This window comes from Macaca nemestrina, chromosome 10, assembly GCF_043159975.1.
Source record: "Macaca nemestrina isolate mMacNem1 chromosome 10, mMacNem.hap1, whole genome shotgun sequence".
Lineage (NCBI taxonomy): Eukaryota > Metazoa > Chordata > Mammalia > Primates > Cercopithecidae > Macaca > Macaca nemestrina.
In genome coordinates, this window is record NC_092134.1 from 116,478,501 (window position 1) to 116,496,887 (window position 18,387).

General features: G+C 36.5%; 1 protein-coding gene across 8 annotated transcripts in view; it reads left to right on the top strand.

Annotated features, from left to right (window-relative positions):
• LOC105492138 (lamin tail domain containing 1) overlaps positions 1–18,387 on the top strand; it is a 152,022-nt gene that overhangs the window by 106,975 nt on the left and 26,660 nt on the right. For all 8 annotated transcript variants that reach the window (XM_071072020.1, XM_071072021.1, XM_071072018.1 and 5 more), the window contains 2 exons: positions 4,311–4,528; positions 5,111–5,283. In XM_071072020.1, coding sequence (XP_070928121.1) covers positions 4,311–4,528; positions 5,111–5,283 — 391 coding nt within the window. The remainder of the gene's footprint in view (positions 1–4,310; positions 4,529–5,110; positions 5,284–18,387) is intronic.

Here is an 18,387-nt window from a genome sequence, read left to right on the forward strand (position 1 = left end):
CTGCTAATGAAAGACTGAACCTGATTGATTGATCTATATGGAAAATATTTAAATATATTTTGTATCTGTCAGGAATGGCACTAGGTGCTAGAAAAGGGAACATAAGTATTGCACACTTCTTGTCCTCAAGAAATTCACAGTCTACTAGTAGAAATTGATATGTAATAATAAATAATTGCAATACAGTGAAACAATGCTTTAATAAAGTACGGGCAGCCCAGGTCAGAAATATCAACTCTGTAAAGGAGAGCATAAGAAAAAGCATTCAGAGGAAGAGCCATGTGTTGTGAATCTGTAGTGGAGAGGAGTTTGCCCTCCTAACCTGAATCATGGCGATCTTGCCCCTTTTCACCTCTTGAACTCTCCTCTCTCCATGCTTCTCCATGCACTCTGCTCTAGCCACACTGGCCTTCTCGTACTACTTTTACTTTCCAGTGCTTGACTGCTCCTTCATGCCACAGAGCCTCTGCGCATGCTCTTGCCTCTCAATAGACTCTCTTTCCTCCCTTTTTACCTATTAAATCCTACCTGCCCTTCAGAACTCAGCTCAAGTGTTTTTTAATTTTTTTCCCTGGGTCACATCCCATTGGAAATTCTACCTCATGGTAAAGCTATATGCATTAAATTCAACTAGAAAATATTTCCCCTAAATAGGTAGAAATGTGACTTTAAAATCAGCTTGAAACCCTATTGTAAGTATAGAGTTCTTTTTCTAATAAATTCATTTTCCTTCTCACTTTAATAGCACTGGATATTACTATCTGCAACCACCAGGTAAATTTTCCTTAAAAAAGACAATTTACTGCCTTCCCATAGACATGCTGAAACACAGACTCAAAGTATCATCATGACCCTGGAATTGCTTTCTATTTGTATGTAGAAAATAATCCATATCTTGTGGAAAAAGTCACAAAGCCTGTAATCTACTGTCTACAATAATAACCAGCTATACAAGTCAGAATAGACCCCGTTTCTGGACTTGAATAATATTTTGTATTTGTAAGATGGGGCAAAGAGAAGTTATATTATGGGTCATTTTTAAAAGGAAGCCTAGGCTGGCGCAGTGTCTCATGCCTGTAATCCCAGCACTTTGGGAGGCCGAGGTGGGCGGATCACAAGGTCAGGAGTTTGATGCCAGCCTGGCCAACATGGTGAAACCCCGTCTCTAGTAAAAATACAAACATTAGCCAGGCGTGGTGGTGTCCGCCTATAGTCCCAGCTACTCAGGAGGCTGAGGCAGGAGAATTGCTTGAACCTGGGAGGTGGAGGTTGCAGTGAGCCAAGATTGTACCACTGCATTCCAGCCTGGGTGACAGAGCAAGACTCTGTCTTGAAAAAAGCAAAAATAAAAATAAATTTAAAAAATTAAAAGGAAGCTAAAATAAAGTAGATCTTAGACTACTTCTTGAGTCATCTTGTCACTAACATGGCAACAGTTAATATTCGATACAGCTACAAATCTTATGGCTTAATGTAAATGTGGCTTTTAGTTTTGCTTTGCCATGTATTATTCTACTTTCTCATCTGTAAAGTAAGAGATTGTATAATATAATCACTAAGATTCCATGAGTCTATGGACTTTTAAAGCAGGGATAGGTTTTTTTTCACCAGTCACATTGTTGTCCCATTGGGATTTGGAGCCTCTAAATTACATGTCAAATAATTAATAAATTTCTTACGTTTATCAATGCCTGGTACTTTCCCAATACATTGTTTTGCATTAGAGATCCAGATGTGGAACACACCAGTCCTATACAATAGGAACTCATTGAAGGGCTGTTTATATATGCCTTATTTCATTTGATTCTCAGTACTGTTTCAGTATTTTGGGGAAAAAACGGGGCTTGGAAAGTTAAATGGCTTGCTTAAGGTCACATGATAAGTAATGTGATAGAACTAAAATAAAACCGTATCTTCTAACTCTCAAGAATTTTTCTATTGCACTAAAAATAGTTTGCAAGGTTCATGTGGCCAACATTCTAGAGCTGAGGCTAAATTTTATCACATTATCATTGTCATCCAAGATTTTCTTAAGTTCCTACAGTACAGGGAAACCTAAAATATTGCCTTGTCTAGGAAAGGCACACATCTCGTTTAGGGAGATCACACTAAAAAGATCATGAACATATTTTCAAAATATAATGTGTTTGAGCTACTAAAAATGGAGGATTCCCAACTAATGATCTGTAGCAAAAGTCCATTTATTTGCTGTAATCTATGAAAAGAAACTTTTTAAAAAAGAATTCATCTTTCTTTCTCTGCTGGAAGCTTAGCCTAGCTGAACTGGTCTTGTGTTGTCTTTATGTCTACGTTATTTGTCAAGCCAAGCAGAGGGATGTTCAGTGGTTACAGTGTGAAGTCCAAACCTCTAATTTGGTAAACTAAAAACAGATCACTAGAACAAGTAGAATGTTACGGCACGTTTTTCGTGTTGAATAGAAATATAACTGTTAATCTCTATAAAGGATTTTCCTGAATAATTTTTGCAACATGTATGTTGTGCGCATGTCACATATTCAGGAAATCCAAACAAACTCCAGCTTCAGGGCTCGTGGGTCTTCTTAATACTCTCACCTAGGATTCTAACCTGGAGAATGTGTTTTCTTGTCCATGTCTCTAGCTCTACTATCCATTTTGCCATCTCAAATTAGACACACCCACACACACAGTGTCTTAAATGTTTAAAATCTTAACTTATTAATATTACCATTACTTTTTGCACAGTTCTTCAGAGTTATGAAATTCGGTAGCTGGATGAATTTTACAACACTTCAGTAAAGCAGTTCCCACTACAGCCCTCTCAGTTTTACATATGAAGTCACAGTTCAAGTTAGAAAGTAACCTACCTATCTGAGGTTATGCTGCTCGTAATTTTCAGAACAGGAAACTAAGGCCAAGATGCCTTACTCTATGTCCTCATCATGTAGTTCCCTAAGCCACACACATAGGTAAATAGCATTATATAGTTCAATTTTTAAATTCTGTTGTACCGTATTTTACATGGTAAGTAAAAAACAATTCAAAATGGATAAGAGACCTAATCATAAGACCTGAAACCAAAATACTGCTGGGAAAGAACGTAGGGGAAAAACTCCTTGATGTGGTCCTTTGCGATGATTTCTTGGTATCACACCGAAGCTCAGGCTACAAAAACAAAAATAAATAAAAGGGGGTATGGAATATGTCAAACTAAAAAGCTTCTGCACAGCAAAGGAAACAATTAACAAAATAAAATAACAACCTACCAACTGGGAAAAAAATGTTTGCAAACCTCATATCTGAGAAAGAGCTAATATTCAAAATTTATGAGGAACTCGTACAACTCAATGGCAGAAAAGCAAATAACCTGATTTAGAAAACAGGCAAAAGACCTGAACAGACATTTCTCCAAAGACATTTAAAAAATATGGCCAACAGATACATTAAAAGGTGCTCAACATCGCTAAGCATCAAATAAAAGCAAATTAAAATTGCTTTGAGCTATCACTTCACACTTCATAAGGATGGCTATTCCAAAAAGACAAGTGATATAATAACAAACGTTGGTGAGAGTATGGAGAAAAGGGAACCCCAGTACATGGTTGGCAGGAATGTAGATTGGTGCAACCTTTATGGAAAACAATATGGAAGTCCCTAAAGAAATTAAAAGTAGGGCTACCATACAACCCAGCGATCCCTCTTCTGGGTACATACCCAAAAAAGATGAAATCACCACCTTGGAAAGGTATCTACACAGCCATCTTCATTGCAGCATTATTCACAATAGCCAAGATATGGAAACAACCTAAGTGTCTGTCAACAGACAAATGGATAAAGAAAATGTAGCTATACACAATGGAATATTATTCAACCTTAAAAAAGAACATGGAGGGACCTGGAGGACATTATGCTGAGTGAAATAAGTCAGACACAGAAAGAAAAATGTTGCGTGATCTCACTTACATGTGGAATTTTTTAAAAGGTCAAACATACAGAGAAAGAATAAAACTGGTTCACAGGGATGGGAGAAGGGGAGGAAATAGGGAGATGTAGGTCAAAGGATACAAAGTAGCAGAGATTTGTAGGATGAGGAAGTCTAGGGATCTAGTGTACAACATAAAGACTATAGTTAATAAAATTGTATTGGGGATTTTTGTTAAATAAGTAGATTTTAGCTGCTCTTGTCATAAAAATGTAACTACGTAAGACAATAAATACCTTAATTTGCTCCACCATAGTACTCATTTTAATATATATGTGTATATATCTCATAACAGCATGTTGTAAACCTCAAATATACATAGTTGACATTAATAAATCATTTTCATTAGGCCATTGCCTGGTACACCCCTATCCACTGGAAGCAAGCATGGGAAAAATTAGATACTGACATTGAATTTAACAGATGTTCAGTAGTATCTCCAACATTCCGGAAGCATGTGTTTCAGTGGACTGCATCTACAACTACAATAACTAAAGAAAAACAAGATCAACCTAAGGAAGATATCTCAAATTATCAGGTGGAACAAGCTCAAGTTTTTCTTAAGAGGTAAGGGTTGTTTGGTTTGTTTGTTTTAATGGGTCCTTCCCACAATTAGTAACTGAGCATGTGGGAATGACTGGATGACAAATGGATGTGTGATGTATAAATTAAATCAATAGTGATTTTTGGAAACTACTATTTTGAATAGAACTCATAGGGAAAACATAAAAACAGAACGAGCAAGTGAATACTCATGGGGCAACGAAGGCTGGAGATCTTAACTAGATAGTATTGAGATGCCTCTGGCCATTTCACTTTTCATGGGCACTGTTATGAGAAGCAAGGCTGCTGCAGAGAGGGGAAGAGGTGAGGTATCCCCAAGTCTTTAGAGGTGCTTAGGTGGAGGGAGAGGTGCATCATCCAGGAATTTTATCTTGGATCAAGAGCTGCCTGTGGACAGAGGTGCAGAATATATTATTCATTTGTAGGCAGATGCTTCTGAAGTTATAATAAAAGTTCTGCCCACAAAGTTTAAAAAGTCGTATTCTCTTGGTCTTGAAATATGCTTTCACTTTAATTGTGCCTTCAACAGTAATGCCACAGCATAAAATGACTTCTGAGTTCCATTTAGGCTTTTTTCTTTTACAGAGAGAAGGAAATCCCACCAACCGTTTTCCCCAATCGCAGCCCTTGGTGCCAGAATCCCTATGTCTCTGCACATCCTTACTGTCCTCTGATTGAACCACGCAATACATCCACTGCTGGAGGCAACTTGGATAGACAGCCCAGGTCTCGGCCAACCAGACCTAATCGAGCCTCAGGTCAGTTAAAAGAGTACTTGTTCCAGTGGAGTGTGTGTGTGTGTGCATGCACATGTGTTAACTAGTGGGTTAAGTGGTTAAAATTTGCTGAGTGTTAAAGATGATTCATATTCTCAAGAACAGATGGCTCTTAAAGGAAGTATTAAACCATTCACTTACATTTCCCCTAGCACAGTGTCTTCCACTGTGCTAGATAAATATCTGTCCTTGATAAATATCTGTTGAATGAATCAATGAATCAAAAGAACAGAGTGGCCAGCAAGAGTATGTATGATTCTTGAAGTTCAATGAAAAATACTTTTGTTTTTTCATTAGGCAGCAAAAACTGATCTTACAAGTTATTCTGTGTTGAAAAAATTTCATCTTTTCCAAACACACTCTTACGTTAATCCCCAATTCTTTCTCCATCAGAAGTTTCTTAGGTCTTCTAAATAAAGCTTTTAGAGTTAGTATGATTAACACAGGCTCTGTAAATGGATTTTAGGAAGTCCCTGCACTTCCTACATTTGGCACAAAATTGTGTGTCTATATGATTTTTTCTGAGGAGAAAGTCCATGAAGTTCACCAGATGTCCACAAGTATTTAACAAGAACTGGAGTAGAAGAACATAAAGTCAAGAAGGAACCAGACCCTAAACTATTGGAGAAAGCCTGTTTAATACACCAGCAATATTCTGGTGAAGGTGTAATGATTCACAAACTTTGACTTAGGAAAGAAGAGCTTGTTTTTTTAAAAAAAATGAAATCTTAAGCAGGATCCCAATATATAAAATGCATAGGTGAGGAGGATGTAGCAATTTCCACTGCTCGTGACCCCCTTATTCTTCCTTTTCTCTTTGCCTGTGATCTTTAAGACACCACCAAATCACAAGACTCTCCATGAAACAATATGACAACCATTGTGTTAATATGCTAGCACATCATTGGGAAGTAGCACCCCCAAAATACTACCTTTCAGTAGTGGAATGATGGAAATTTTGTAAATTATTGAATATATTTCTTTTTCATAAAATTGTGTACCATGTAGCTCTATGCCTGAGTTTCCTCATCTGTAAAGATATGGGTCTGAAATTGAAGGCCTTTTTGGCAATAAACTTTGAGCATGTGTGTGAGTTTTAGATATAGATATATTAGATAGATGTAAAGAACTTTAGCCCTTTATAATCTTTAGTACTTTATGACTTAAATTTGAAGCTCTCAAGAAATACATTAATTTATGTTTTTCTTTAATTAATGATAACCTTCACTCTTTCACTTATTCTGAACAACTTATTTTCCAAAGAAATTTGATTTCAGAATTTTTGAGGCACTTTTCTATAATATAATGGTGGCAACTCATCTTGATTATTCAATAACATTTGCTATTCAACACAAAACACTTCACTGTATGTGCATATTTTGTAGCAGTATATTCAAAGATAGTTGCTTTGATACCTCTACAGTCTTCGTGCATCGTTATATATAACTTTTTTATTTTTCCATTCACTAAATTTTCAGTATGAACAGATATACATCAGAATTATATGATTTTTCTTTTATTTCTACCGCAAAAGATGGCCACAAAGGAAAGATGTTATGAATGACTGGTTGCTGATTGATTGAATCAACTAATCCCTGAATTACCAGTTCATCTCCTTGAAAGTATATGTAACATGATTCTTCAAGGGAAAGTTACATGGTTTGTTATTTTTAATTTGCCTGCTACTGGAAAATTTGTCACCATTAGCACACACTTAATAGCTGGCAAAGAAAAGAAAATAGACAAAATAAAAAATAATTATACTTGGAAGTTGTTCAATCCTCCTCCATTTACCCTACAATAATAAATAGGCTAGTTTGCTGAGTTACAGAAGAATCTTAGAAAGAAATCTATCTTCTATCTGAAAATTGTCACCTTGTTTTAAACTGTGTCTCTCAAGTATGCTACAGAGGAGCCTAGAGACTAACAAATAGGATAATTTTAAAGAAACATCTACACACCGTACTTCTAACTTATGCTAAACACATTTTGTTTTTAAAAACATGTTAAAATACAGCAAGCATAACGTTAAAAGCACCTATATATTAATCATGCAGAATGAATGCATGTTAACATTTTGTTCTATTGTTTCACATTACTAAAAAGAAAAATTCATAAATTTGAAGTTCCCTTTAATTGTATTTGCAGTTCTGATCTGATATTGGAATAAATCATTCTGGTTCTCATTTTGTACTTTGTTTACATGCATATGGATCCATAGATATATATATATATTTAAAATAATTTGTGTTTTTAATTTGCATAAATGGCATCATGCTAAATATGCCTGCTCTTTCTGACTTCCTATAATTTGGGAGATGTAACTATAGTAACATAGATAGACCTAATTCAGTCACCTTAGTTATTATGTAGTATTTCATTATACAAATTTACTGTATCTTGTTTTTTCCCCATTAATATTTTTCTCATCAACAATGTAGATTAAAAATTTTTTAATTTTTTTAAATTTTCTTTTTTACTTCAGAAAAATTTACCAAGTCTTTGAATGCATCCAAGAAAATGTTATATCTGTGGCAATGATTATCCTTGTGCCTGTCTACTTGTGCATACATACAAAGGTTCCTTTGGGGTTCATACCTAAACTTTTTAAATCTTCTAAAATTCCTACATGTACTTATGCAGTTGTATAGTACCTGTATCTTCAACTTCATTAGATTTTGCTAAACTGCTCTAGGAAGAATTTTGCTAATTTATACTCCCACCAACATAGTAAAATATTTCCCATTCCCCTTATTCTCACCTAACTTTGTATTGCCAGAATCTTAAATTATGTGCCAATCTGATGGACATTAACTACTAATTCATTATCTTAATGTGAAGTTCTTCTTTAATAGTGATGTTGTGCATATTTTCATATGTAAAAAAATAAAAAATCTTTCCCTATCTCATAATAAAAAAATTACGTGCTTACATTTATTAATTTTAGGGGGTATCCATTCCCTCAATCATTTATCCTCTGAGTTACAAACAATCCAGTTATACCCTTCAAGTTAGTTTAAAATGTACAATTAAGTTATTATTGACTGTAGTCACCCTATTGTACTGTCAAATAGTAGGTCTTATTCATTCTTTCTTTATTTTTTTGTATCCATTAACCATCCTTACCTCCCTACAACCCAAGTCCCCCACTACCCTTCCCAGCCTCTGGCAACCATCCTTCTACTCTCTATGTCCATCAGTTCAATTGTTTTACTTTTTAGATCCTACAAATAAGTGAGAACATTGTGTGTTTATATTTATCTCTGATAGTTTTTCCAATTTGCTTTTTGTGTATGTCTTTAATATATTTGAAGTTGTTTTTATGTATGGTATGAAATAGTGATCTCAGATTTCTTCCATATGGAAAATGATTTGTCTCAACACCAGAGAGTGTGTCCATCGTGTGCACACTGATTTCTAATACCACCTTCCTCCTATGCTTGGGTCTGGGTCTGTGCTCTCTAGAGTGTTCTATTGATCTATCGCTGTGTCAATAACACTGTTCCCGTTGTTATTTGTCTATAATCATTCTTTTGCTCTCTTCTTGCTCTTCCCTGTCAGTGTCATTTGGCTTTCCTTAAACTTTTTACTCCTCTTTACAAGAAACATTTTTACCAAGTTTTACATAGAAAAACCATCTTGTTGGTAGTTTGATTAAAATGGTAAGAAATTTAAAGGTCATGTTTAGAGAAAGTTGATACCTTTATGATACTGAGTCCATGGTACATGAAATCAACTGTCAATTCATTCAGATTTCTTTCATGGCTTTCATTGATACTTTGTCATTTTTTTCCCATAAAATTCTTGTACTTTTTTGTTAGATTTCTGACCCAGGCAGGTATATTGATTTGTTGTTATTGTTGCTACTGCTTTTGAAAATGCTATCTTTTTCTATAACATTTTTTTCACTCTTTTAAAGAAGAGGAAAATTATCTTTGTATATTGCTCATGTTTCAACACATTTTCTGAACTTTTCAGTTTTAATAGCTTGTAGTCTCGTGGGGTTTTTTTTGTTGTTGTTTCTTTGTTTGTTTTTGAGACAGAGTCTTGCTCTTTCACCCTGGCTGGAGTGCAGTGGCACGGTATCAGCTCACTGCAACCTCCATTTCCCTAGTTCAAGTGATTCTCGTACCTCAGCCTCCCGAGTAGCTGAAATTACAGGTGTGCGCCACTACATCCAACTAATTTTTCTATTTTTAGTAGAGACAGGGGTTCTCCATGTTGGCCAGGCTGGTCTCAAATTCCTGACCTCAAGTGATCTGCCCTCCTTGGCCTTCCCAAGTGCTGGGATTACAGGCATGAGCCACCGTGCTTGGCCACATTGGTTGTTTTATCCCCCTCTGTATTGTACAAATGTGTACAAATGACATCCTTTCTTTCCAATACTTGTAAATTTATATCATGTTCTTGCATTATTGCATTGACAATAATGTGAGATAGTTCCAATGAGCATGGCCAACTTTGTCTTATTCATATTTTTAATCGGGATGCATCTAAAGTGACGTCATTTAGTGGAAGGTTTGCTGAAAGTCACCACTGAGCATTCATTTTGCTGAGAATTTGTTCCTGTGGGAATTAACATAAATTTGGGGGAATGTTCTGAATTCTACAATGTGTGGGGTTAGGAATTTTATTCAATATAATGAAGGTCAAATGCACAGGGCCTCTAGCTAACTTTGTGGCTATGGATTATTAGAGGATTAAATATGATATGACACTCATCCTGCCCCTCGGTGTTCACAACAAACTAAAATGCCAGAAACCACTCATGGGTAATAAATATTTCTGGTGATTTGGGAGTCATGACCAGAGGTTTCATTAAAGCTCCCTCCCTACACACAAAAAAATAGTGAGTAGATTCTCTTTAAGAGTTCTTTCAACTGGCCCCAATAGGGTTACCCTTGGCTCCTCATGCCATGCACTACCAAAGCTCTTGCCATAATTGCCCTCTCTGTCTCTTTCAGAAGAGTTCTCACTCCCATAGCTTTAGGAGTCACCATACCTTCTACCAAAAGCCTGGTAAGGTATCCTCCCCCTATCCTAAGAGGAATCTGATAGCAGATGTCAAGAGGAAACATTTTTCACCTCCTTATAAATTCCACTATTATTTTGACTTCACAAATAAGAATTTAATAAGTGGTGGACCTAGAAAATTTTCCACCTTTGAATCTTTTATTAATGTTATAAAATACAGAAAGAACAAAAAAGACACTTCTCAACCCACTTCCCCAAGTAAAAAATACTAATATGTTGTCATATTTGCACTAATTATTTTTAAAATAAGCATTATATGTCAAACAAAAGTCTCCCAGATTTCTTTTTCTAGTCCTAGTCCTATTCCCCTCCTTTGCTCCCTGAAGCAACATCCATGAACTAGGGATATTTTTTCTTTTTGCTATTGTCTTGTTTGTTTTTCATTGCTTAACTCAAATCTAACTTCAAATTCAAACATTTTTCCACTATCAACTGTTGAAGCTCAAAAACTCATCTGTAGCTGCAAATATGTATTTCAAACCTACATAACCAAAGCAAATGTTGCAAAAGACCATATTGATTTTTCTAAGTATGACAGATTCTGATATTTCATACTCTTTTATTTCATTTTAAAATACTTGCCATGACCTTCTAAATTTATTTCATAACCAATAGAGAGGGCAAGATTTGCTGTTTAAGAAACATTGCTTTAGAAATATTTACGAAAAGACAAGAGCAATGGAAAAGGCTCAGAGGAGATAGCATTGGAACTAAGGTATTGAAGGTTGAATAGGAGTTATTCAGGTTGAAAAGAGTGTGGGCAAAGCATTCTGAGTAGAGGAAACGGTACATATTAAAAGTACAAGGAGGCAAGAGTAAACTTTGGGTTCAGTGAACAGTGAGAAATTGTATCCGACTGAAATGTAAGTAGAAATTGAGGTGTTAGCCCAGAAAGTTTGGTAAGGACTAGATGTTAGAGGTATGTGTACACCACTATGTTAGAGTTTCGACTGTATTATGAAAATACTGAGAAGGCACCAATTGGATTTTAAATAGGTGCCCCATATAGTTAGATCTGTGTTTGAAAGAGAACTTGAAAAGCAATGTGAAAAATGGAGTAGGAAAGATTCCAAACTCTTTATCTCCAGCCCAACATTCTATTCTGAACCTTTGATTTATGAGGCTAATTGCTTATAATCTCAGCTGGATGCTCTACAAGTATCTCATTCTCAGAGTGTTCAAAACAACTCATCATTGTCTTTCCCTCAAAGTCTGTCATTCCACTGATTTTCCTTATATAAGTGAATGCCATTCAGAAACCTGAGGTATCCTGATGGTCTTTCTCTACTCCTTTTCCTTCCTCAGCTCCCAAGTATAATCAGTTCTTGTTTATGTATCCTAAACATTTCTTCTCTTACTTAAAAATCTTCATTTTCTCCCTATTGTCCTCACGGTGGAGTCCAAACCCATAAAATTGTTTAAGTATCTTTGAGCCTGGGCTGGCCTATCTGATCACACATTCGCCTTCTTGCATTCTATGCTTTAGCCATCTTGAAGTTCTTCCAGTTCTTCAAACACACCGTGACTACCTCCAGGCCTTCACACATTCTCTCACCCCTCCTCTTCTCATGGATAATTCTTTTTCATCCTTAAAGTTTCTACTTATATGTCACTACCTCCAAAGAACCCATCTCTGGTCCCCACCAAATGAGTTTTTTGCTCCTAATATGTGTACTTAGTAATATCTTATACTCATCAAGCGAAGCGTTTATTGCACTGTATTGTAAATTACCTTTTATCTCTGGACTATAAGTGTTAAATTGCTTTTATTTTGCTCACCTTTTTGTCACTTGCACCAAACTCAGTGCATGACATATAGGAAGGAGTTAATATGTGTATACTGAAGGACAGACTGAGAAAAAGACACTGAAGATTTTTAAATGGCATCTCATAGAGTTAGAATGGTATTTCAATGAGAATTTTGGAAGCAATATAAAAAATAAAGTGGAGTATAAAATATCCCCAAATCTAGAAAAAAAAGCAGTAAGGAAGAAGCAAAGGATAAGAAAAGAAAGGAACAACAAAAAAAAGATTAGAGAGAAAGACCAAGCACAAGGAAGTCTAGTAGAGTTGTAATTTGAGTCACAAAAGGAGATGATTGAAAGGTTGAGACAGAACAATATTTAAATAAATAATGGAAAAAATTCTCAAAAACTGATACAAAGACATCAAGCCACAGAATTAAGAACAATAATAAATCCCAAGCAGCATAAATACAAAGGAAACCTCATCTATGTACATCATAATAAAAGTTGAGAAAACCAAATATGGTAGTCATAAGATAATAGAATGAGAGCCTCAACGTGCTAGCAGAACTTCTAATCCTGAGTTCTATATTAAGGAAAAATACACCTGAAAGGGTGAAGGTAAAATAAGGACATTTTCTGACAAACAAAAACTGGAAGGATTCATTAATGCCAAATCCACACTAAGGAAATACCAATGGAAATACTTCGAATAGAAAGAAAATTATCCCACATGAACACGCAGAGCTATAGGGAGAAGTTAAAAAAAAATGGAAACAATAAAAACATGAACAAACATAAATGTTTACTATACAAAACAATACTAATGTTGTCTTACAGGGTTTTAAATTTAGATAGAATTTAAATACATGACGGCTGTATAGTTTCCTAGGGAGGGCTACCTTCACAAAGCACCACAAACTTGATGTCTTAAAATAAATTTATTATCTCAGGCCGGGCGCGGTGGCTCAAGCCTGTAATCCCAGCACTTTGGGGGGCCGAGACGGGCGGATCACGAGGTCGGGAGATCGAGACCATCCTGGCTAACATGGTGAAACCCCGTCTCTACTAAAAAATACAAAAAACTAGCCGGGCGAAGTGGCGGGCGCCTGTAGTCCCAGCTACTCCGGAGGCTGAGGCAGGAGAATGGCGTAAACCCGGGAGGCGGAGCTTGCAGTGAGCTGAGATCCGGCCACTGCACTCCAGCCTGGGCGGCAGAGCGAGACTCCGTCTCAAAAAAAAAAAATAAATAAATAAATAAATAAATAAATTTATTATCTCACAATACTGAGGCAGAAATCCAAAAGCAAGGTGTTGGCAAGGCCATGCTCACTTTGAAGACTTTAGAAAATTATCTTTCCTTGGATCTTCTTAGTTTCTAGTCATTGCCGGCATTCCTTGATACTCCTTGGCTTATTGATCCATTGCTGTAATTTCTGCCTCTGTCTTCATATGGCCTTACTTCCTGTGTGTTTGTGTCCAATTTCTCTCTTCTTTATAAGAACATCAGTCATTGGGTTAAGGCCTAAACTAATCCACCACGACCTCATCTTAACTTTATTACATCTCCAAATACCCTATGTCCAAATAAAGTCACGTTCGCAGGTTCCAAGGGTTAGGACTTCAACATATCTTTCAGGGAAACAATTCAATCCATTACAACAGAAATAGAAGAAAAGTTGGGAGAAGACTAAATGGAGTTAAAGTACTCTAAATTTTCTATTTTATCCAATAAGTTGTAAAGATAGCAACTTATATTAGACTTTAATAAATCAAAAATACATGTTGTAATATAGGATGGAAACTAAAAGAATAGTATAAGAATGTCGGCCTGGCACAGTGGCTCATACTGGTAATCCCAGCACTCTGGGAGGCCAAGGCAGGCAGATCACCTGAGGTCAGGAGTTTGAGACCAGCCTGGCAATGTGGTGAAACCCCCTCTCTACTAAAAATACAAAAATTAGCTGAGCGTGGTGGTGTGCACCTGTAATCCCAGCTACTCTGGAGGCTGAGGCATGAGAATCACTTGAATCCAGGAGGTGGAGGTTGCAGTGAGCCGAGATCGCGCCATTGCATTCCAGCCTGGGCAAGAAGAATGAAACTCTGTCTCAAAGAACAAAAATATATATGTCATACTTTCATTACCATTCAGTTAAAAATATACAATTTCCAACGTAATATCTTCTTTGATACAAGGGATATTTGGGGAAAATATATCACCAAGAAATTGGGTTTATTTCAGGAATGCAAAGCTGATTATAAAGAGGAAAATTATATAATCATCTCAAAGTAAAAGCATTTGATAAAATATTCACTCCATACCCACAAGAGAACATTAGAATATTAGGACTAGAAAGAATTTTCTTTGTTTTCTTTTTATTTATTTATTATATTGTACTTTATGTTCTAGGGTACATGTACACAACGTGCAGGTTTGTTACATATGTATGCATGTGCCATGTTGGTGTGCTGCAACCATTAACTCGTAATTTACATTAGGTATATCTCCTAATGCTATCCCTCCCCCGGCCCCCAACCCCACAACAGGCCCGGGTGTGTGATGTTCCCCTTCCTGTTTCCAAGCATTCTCATTGTTCAATTCTCACCTATGAGTGAGAACATGTGGTGTTTGGTTTTCTGTTCTTGCGATAGTTTGCTGAGAATGATGGTTTCCAGCTGCATCCATGTCCCTACAAAGGACATGAACTCATCCTTTCTATGGCTGCATAGTATTCCATGGTGTATATGTGCCACATTTTCTTAATCCAGTCTATCATTGAGGGACATTTGGGTTGGTTCCAAGTCTTTGCTATTGTGAATAGTGCTGCAATAAACATATGTGTGCATGTGTCTTTATAGCAGCATGATTTGTAATCCTTTGAGTATATACCCAGTAATGGGATTGGTGGATCAAATGGTATTTCTAGTTCTAGATCCTTGAGGAATTACCACATGGTCTTCCACAATGGTTGAACTAGTTTACATTCCCACAAGCAGTGTAAAAGTATTCCTATTTCTCCACATCCTCTCCAGCGCCTGTTGTTTCCTGACTTTTAAATGATCACCATTCTAACTGGTGTGAGATGGTATCTCATTGTGGTTTTGATTTGCATTTCTCTGATAGCTAGTGATGATGAGCATTTTTTCATGTGTCTGTTGGATGCATAAATGTCTTCTTTTGAGAAGTGTCTGTTCATATCCTTTGCCCACTTTGTGGTGGGGTTGTTTGATTTTTTCTTGTAAATTTGTTTGAGTTCTTTGTAGGTTCTGGATATTAGCCCTTTGTCAGATGAGTAGATTGCAAAAATTTTCTCCCATTCTGTAGGTTGCCTGTTCATTCTGATGGTAGTTTCTTTTGCTGTGCAGAAGCTCTTTAGTTTAATTAGATCCCATTTGTCAATTTTGGCTTTTGTTGCCATTGCTTTTGGTGTTTTAGACATGAAGTCCTTGCCCATGCCTATGTCCTGAATGGTATTGGCTAGGTTTTCTTCTAGGGTTTTTATGGATTTAGGTCTAACATTTAAGTCTTTAATCCATCTTGAATTAATTTTTGTATAAGGTATAAGGAAGGGATCCAGTTTCAGCTTTCTACATATGGCTAGTCAGTTTTCCCAGCACCAGTTATTAAATAGGGAATCCTTTCCCCATTTCTTGCTTTTGCCAGGTTTATCAAAGATCAGATGGTGGTAGATGTGTGGTATTATTTCTGAGGGCTCTGTTCTGTTCCATTGGTCTATATCTCTGTTTTGGTACCAGTACCATGCTGTTTTGGTTACTGTAGCCTTATAGTATAGTTTGAAGTCAGGTAGTGTGATGCCTCCAGCTTTGTTCTTTTGGCTTAGGATTGTCTTGGCAATGTGGGCTCTTTTTTGGTTCCATATGAACTTTAACGTAATTTTTTCCAATTCTGTGAAGAAAGTCATAGGTAGCTTAATGGGGATGGCATTGAATCTATAAATTACCTTGGGCAGTATGGCCATTTTCATGATATTGATTCTTCCTATCCATGAGCATGGAATGTTCATCCATTTGTTTGTGTCCTCTTTTATTTCATTGAGCAGTGGTTTGTAGTCCTCATTGAAGAGGTCCTTCACATCCCTTGTAAGTTGGATTCCTAGGTATTTTATTCTCTTTGAAACAATTGTGAATGGGAGTTAACTCATGATTTGGCTCTCTGTTTGTCTGTTATTGGTGTATAAGAATGCTTGTGATTTTTGCACATTGATTTTGTATCTTGAGACTGCTGCAGTTGCTTATCAGCTTAAGGAGATTTTGTTCTGAGATGATGGGGTTTTCTAAATATACAATCCTGTCATCTACAAACAGTGACAATTTGACTTCCTCTTTTCCTAATTGAATACCCTTTATTTCTTTGTCTAGCCTGATTGCCCTGGCCAGAACTTCCAACACTATGTTGAATAGGAGTGGTGAGAGAAGGCATCCCTGTCTTGTGCCAGTTTTCAAGGGGTATGCTTCCAGTTTTTGCCCATTTAGTATAATATTGGCTGTGGGTTTGTCATAAATAGCTCTTATAATTTTGAGATACATTCCATCAATACCGAATTTATTGAGAGTTTTTAGCATGAAGGGCTGTTGAATTTTGTCAAAGGCCTTTTCTGCATCTATTGAGATAATCACGTAGTTTTAGTCTTTGGTTCTGTTTATATGCTGGATTACGTTTATTGATTTGCATATGTTGAACCAGCCTTGTATCCCAAAGATGAAGCCCACTTGATCATGGTGGATAAGCTTGCTGATGTGCTGCTGGATTTGTATTGCCAGTATTTTATTGAGGATTTTTGCATCGATTTTCATCAGGGACATTGGTCTAAAAATCTCTTTTTTTGTGTGTCCTGCCAGGCTCTGGTATCAGGATGATGTTGGCCTCATAAAATGAGTTAGGGAGGATTCCCTCTTTTTCTATTGATTGGAATAGTTTCAGAAGGAGTGGTACCAGCTCCTCCTTGTACCTCTGGTAGAATTCGACTGTGAATCCATCTGGTCTTGGACTTTTTTTGGTTGTTAGGCTATTAATTATTGCCTCAATTTCAGAGCCTGTTATTGGTCTATTCAGGGATTCAACTTCTTCCTGGTTTAGTCTTGGAAGAGTGTATGTGTCCAGGAATTTATCCATTTCTTCTAGGCTTTCTAGTTTATTTGCATAGAGGTGTTTATAGTATTCTCTGATGATAGTTTGTATTTGTGTGGGGTCGATGGTGATATCCCCTTTATCATTTTTTATTGTATCTATTTGATTCTTCTCTCTTTTCTTATTTATTAGTCTTGATAGTGGTCTATCAATTTTGTTGATCTTTTCCAAAAACCAGCTCCTGGATTCATTGAATTTTTGAAGGGTTTTTGTGCCTCTATCTCCTTCAGTTCTGCTCTGATCTTAGTTATTTCTTGCCTTCTGCTAACTTTTGAATGTGTTTCCTCTTGCTTCTCTAGTTCTTTTAATTGTTATGTTAGGGTGTCAATTTAGATCTTTCCAGCTTGCTCTTGTGGGCATTTAGTGCTATAAAGTTCCCTCTACACACTCCTTTAAATGTGTCCCAGAGATTCTGGTATGTTGTATCTTTGTTCTCATTGGTTTCAAAGAACATCTTTATTTCTGCCTTCATTTTGTTAGGTACCCACTAGTCATTCAGGAGCAGGTTGTTCAGTTTCCATGTAGTTGTGTGGCTTTGAGTGAGTTTCTTAATCCTGAGTTCTAGTTTGATTGCACTATGGTCTGAAAGACAGTTTGTTGTAATTTCTGTCCTTTTACATTTGCTGAAGAGTGCTTTACTTCCAACTATGTGGTCAATTTTGGAATAAGTGCAATGTGTTGCTGTGAAGAATGTATATTCTGTTGATTTGGGGTAGAGAGTTCTGTAGATGTCTATTAAGTCCACTTGGTGCAGAGTTCAGTTCAATTCCTGGATATCCTTGTTAACTTTCTGTCTCATTGATCTGTCTAATGTTGACAGTGGGGTGTGAAAGTCTCCCATTACTATTGTGTGGGAGTCTAATTCTCTTTGTAAGTCTCTTAGGACTTCCTTTATGAATCTGGGTGCTCCTGTATTGGGTGCATATATATTTAGGATAGTTAGCTCTTCTTGTTGACCTGATCCCTTTACCATTATATAATGGTCTTCTTAGTCTCTTGATCTTTGTTGGTTTAAAGTCTGTTGTATCAGAGACTAGGATGCAACCCCTGCCTTTTTTTGTTTTCCATTTGCTTGGTAGATCTTCTTCCATCCCTTTATTTTGAGCCTATATGTGTCTCTGCATGTGAGATGGTTCTCCTGAATATGGCAAACTGATG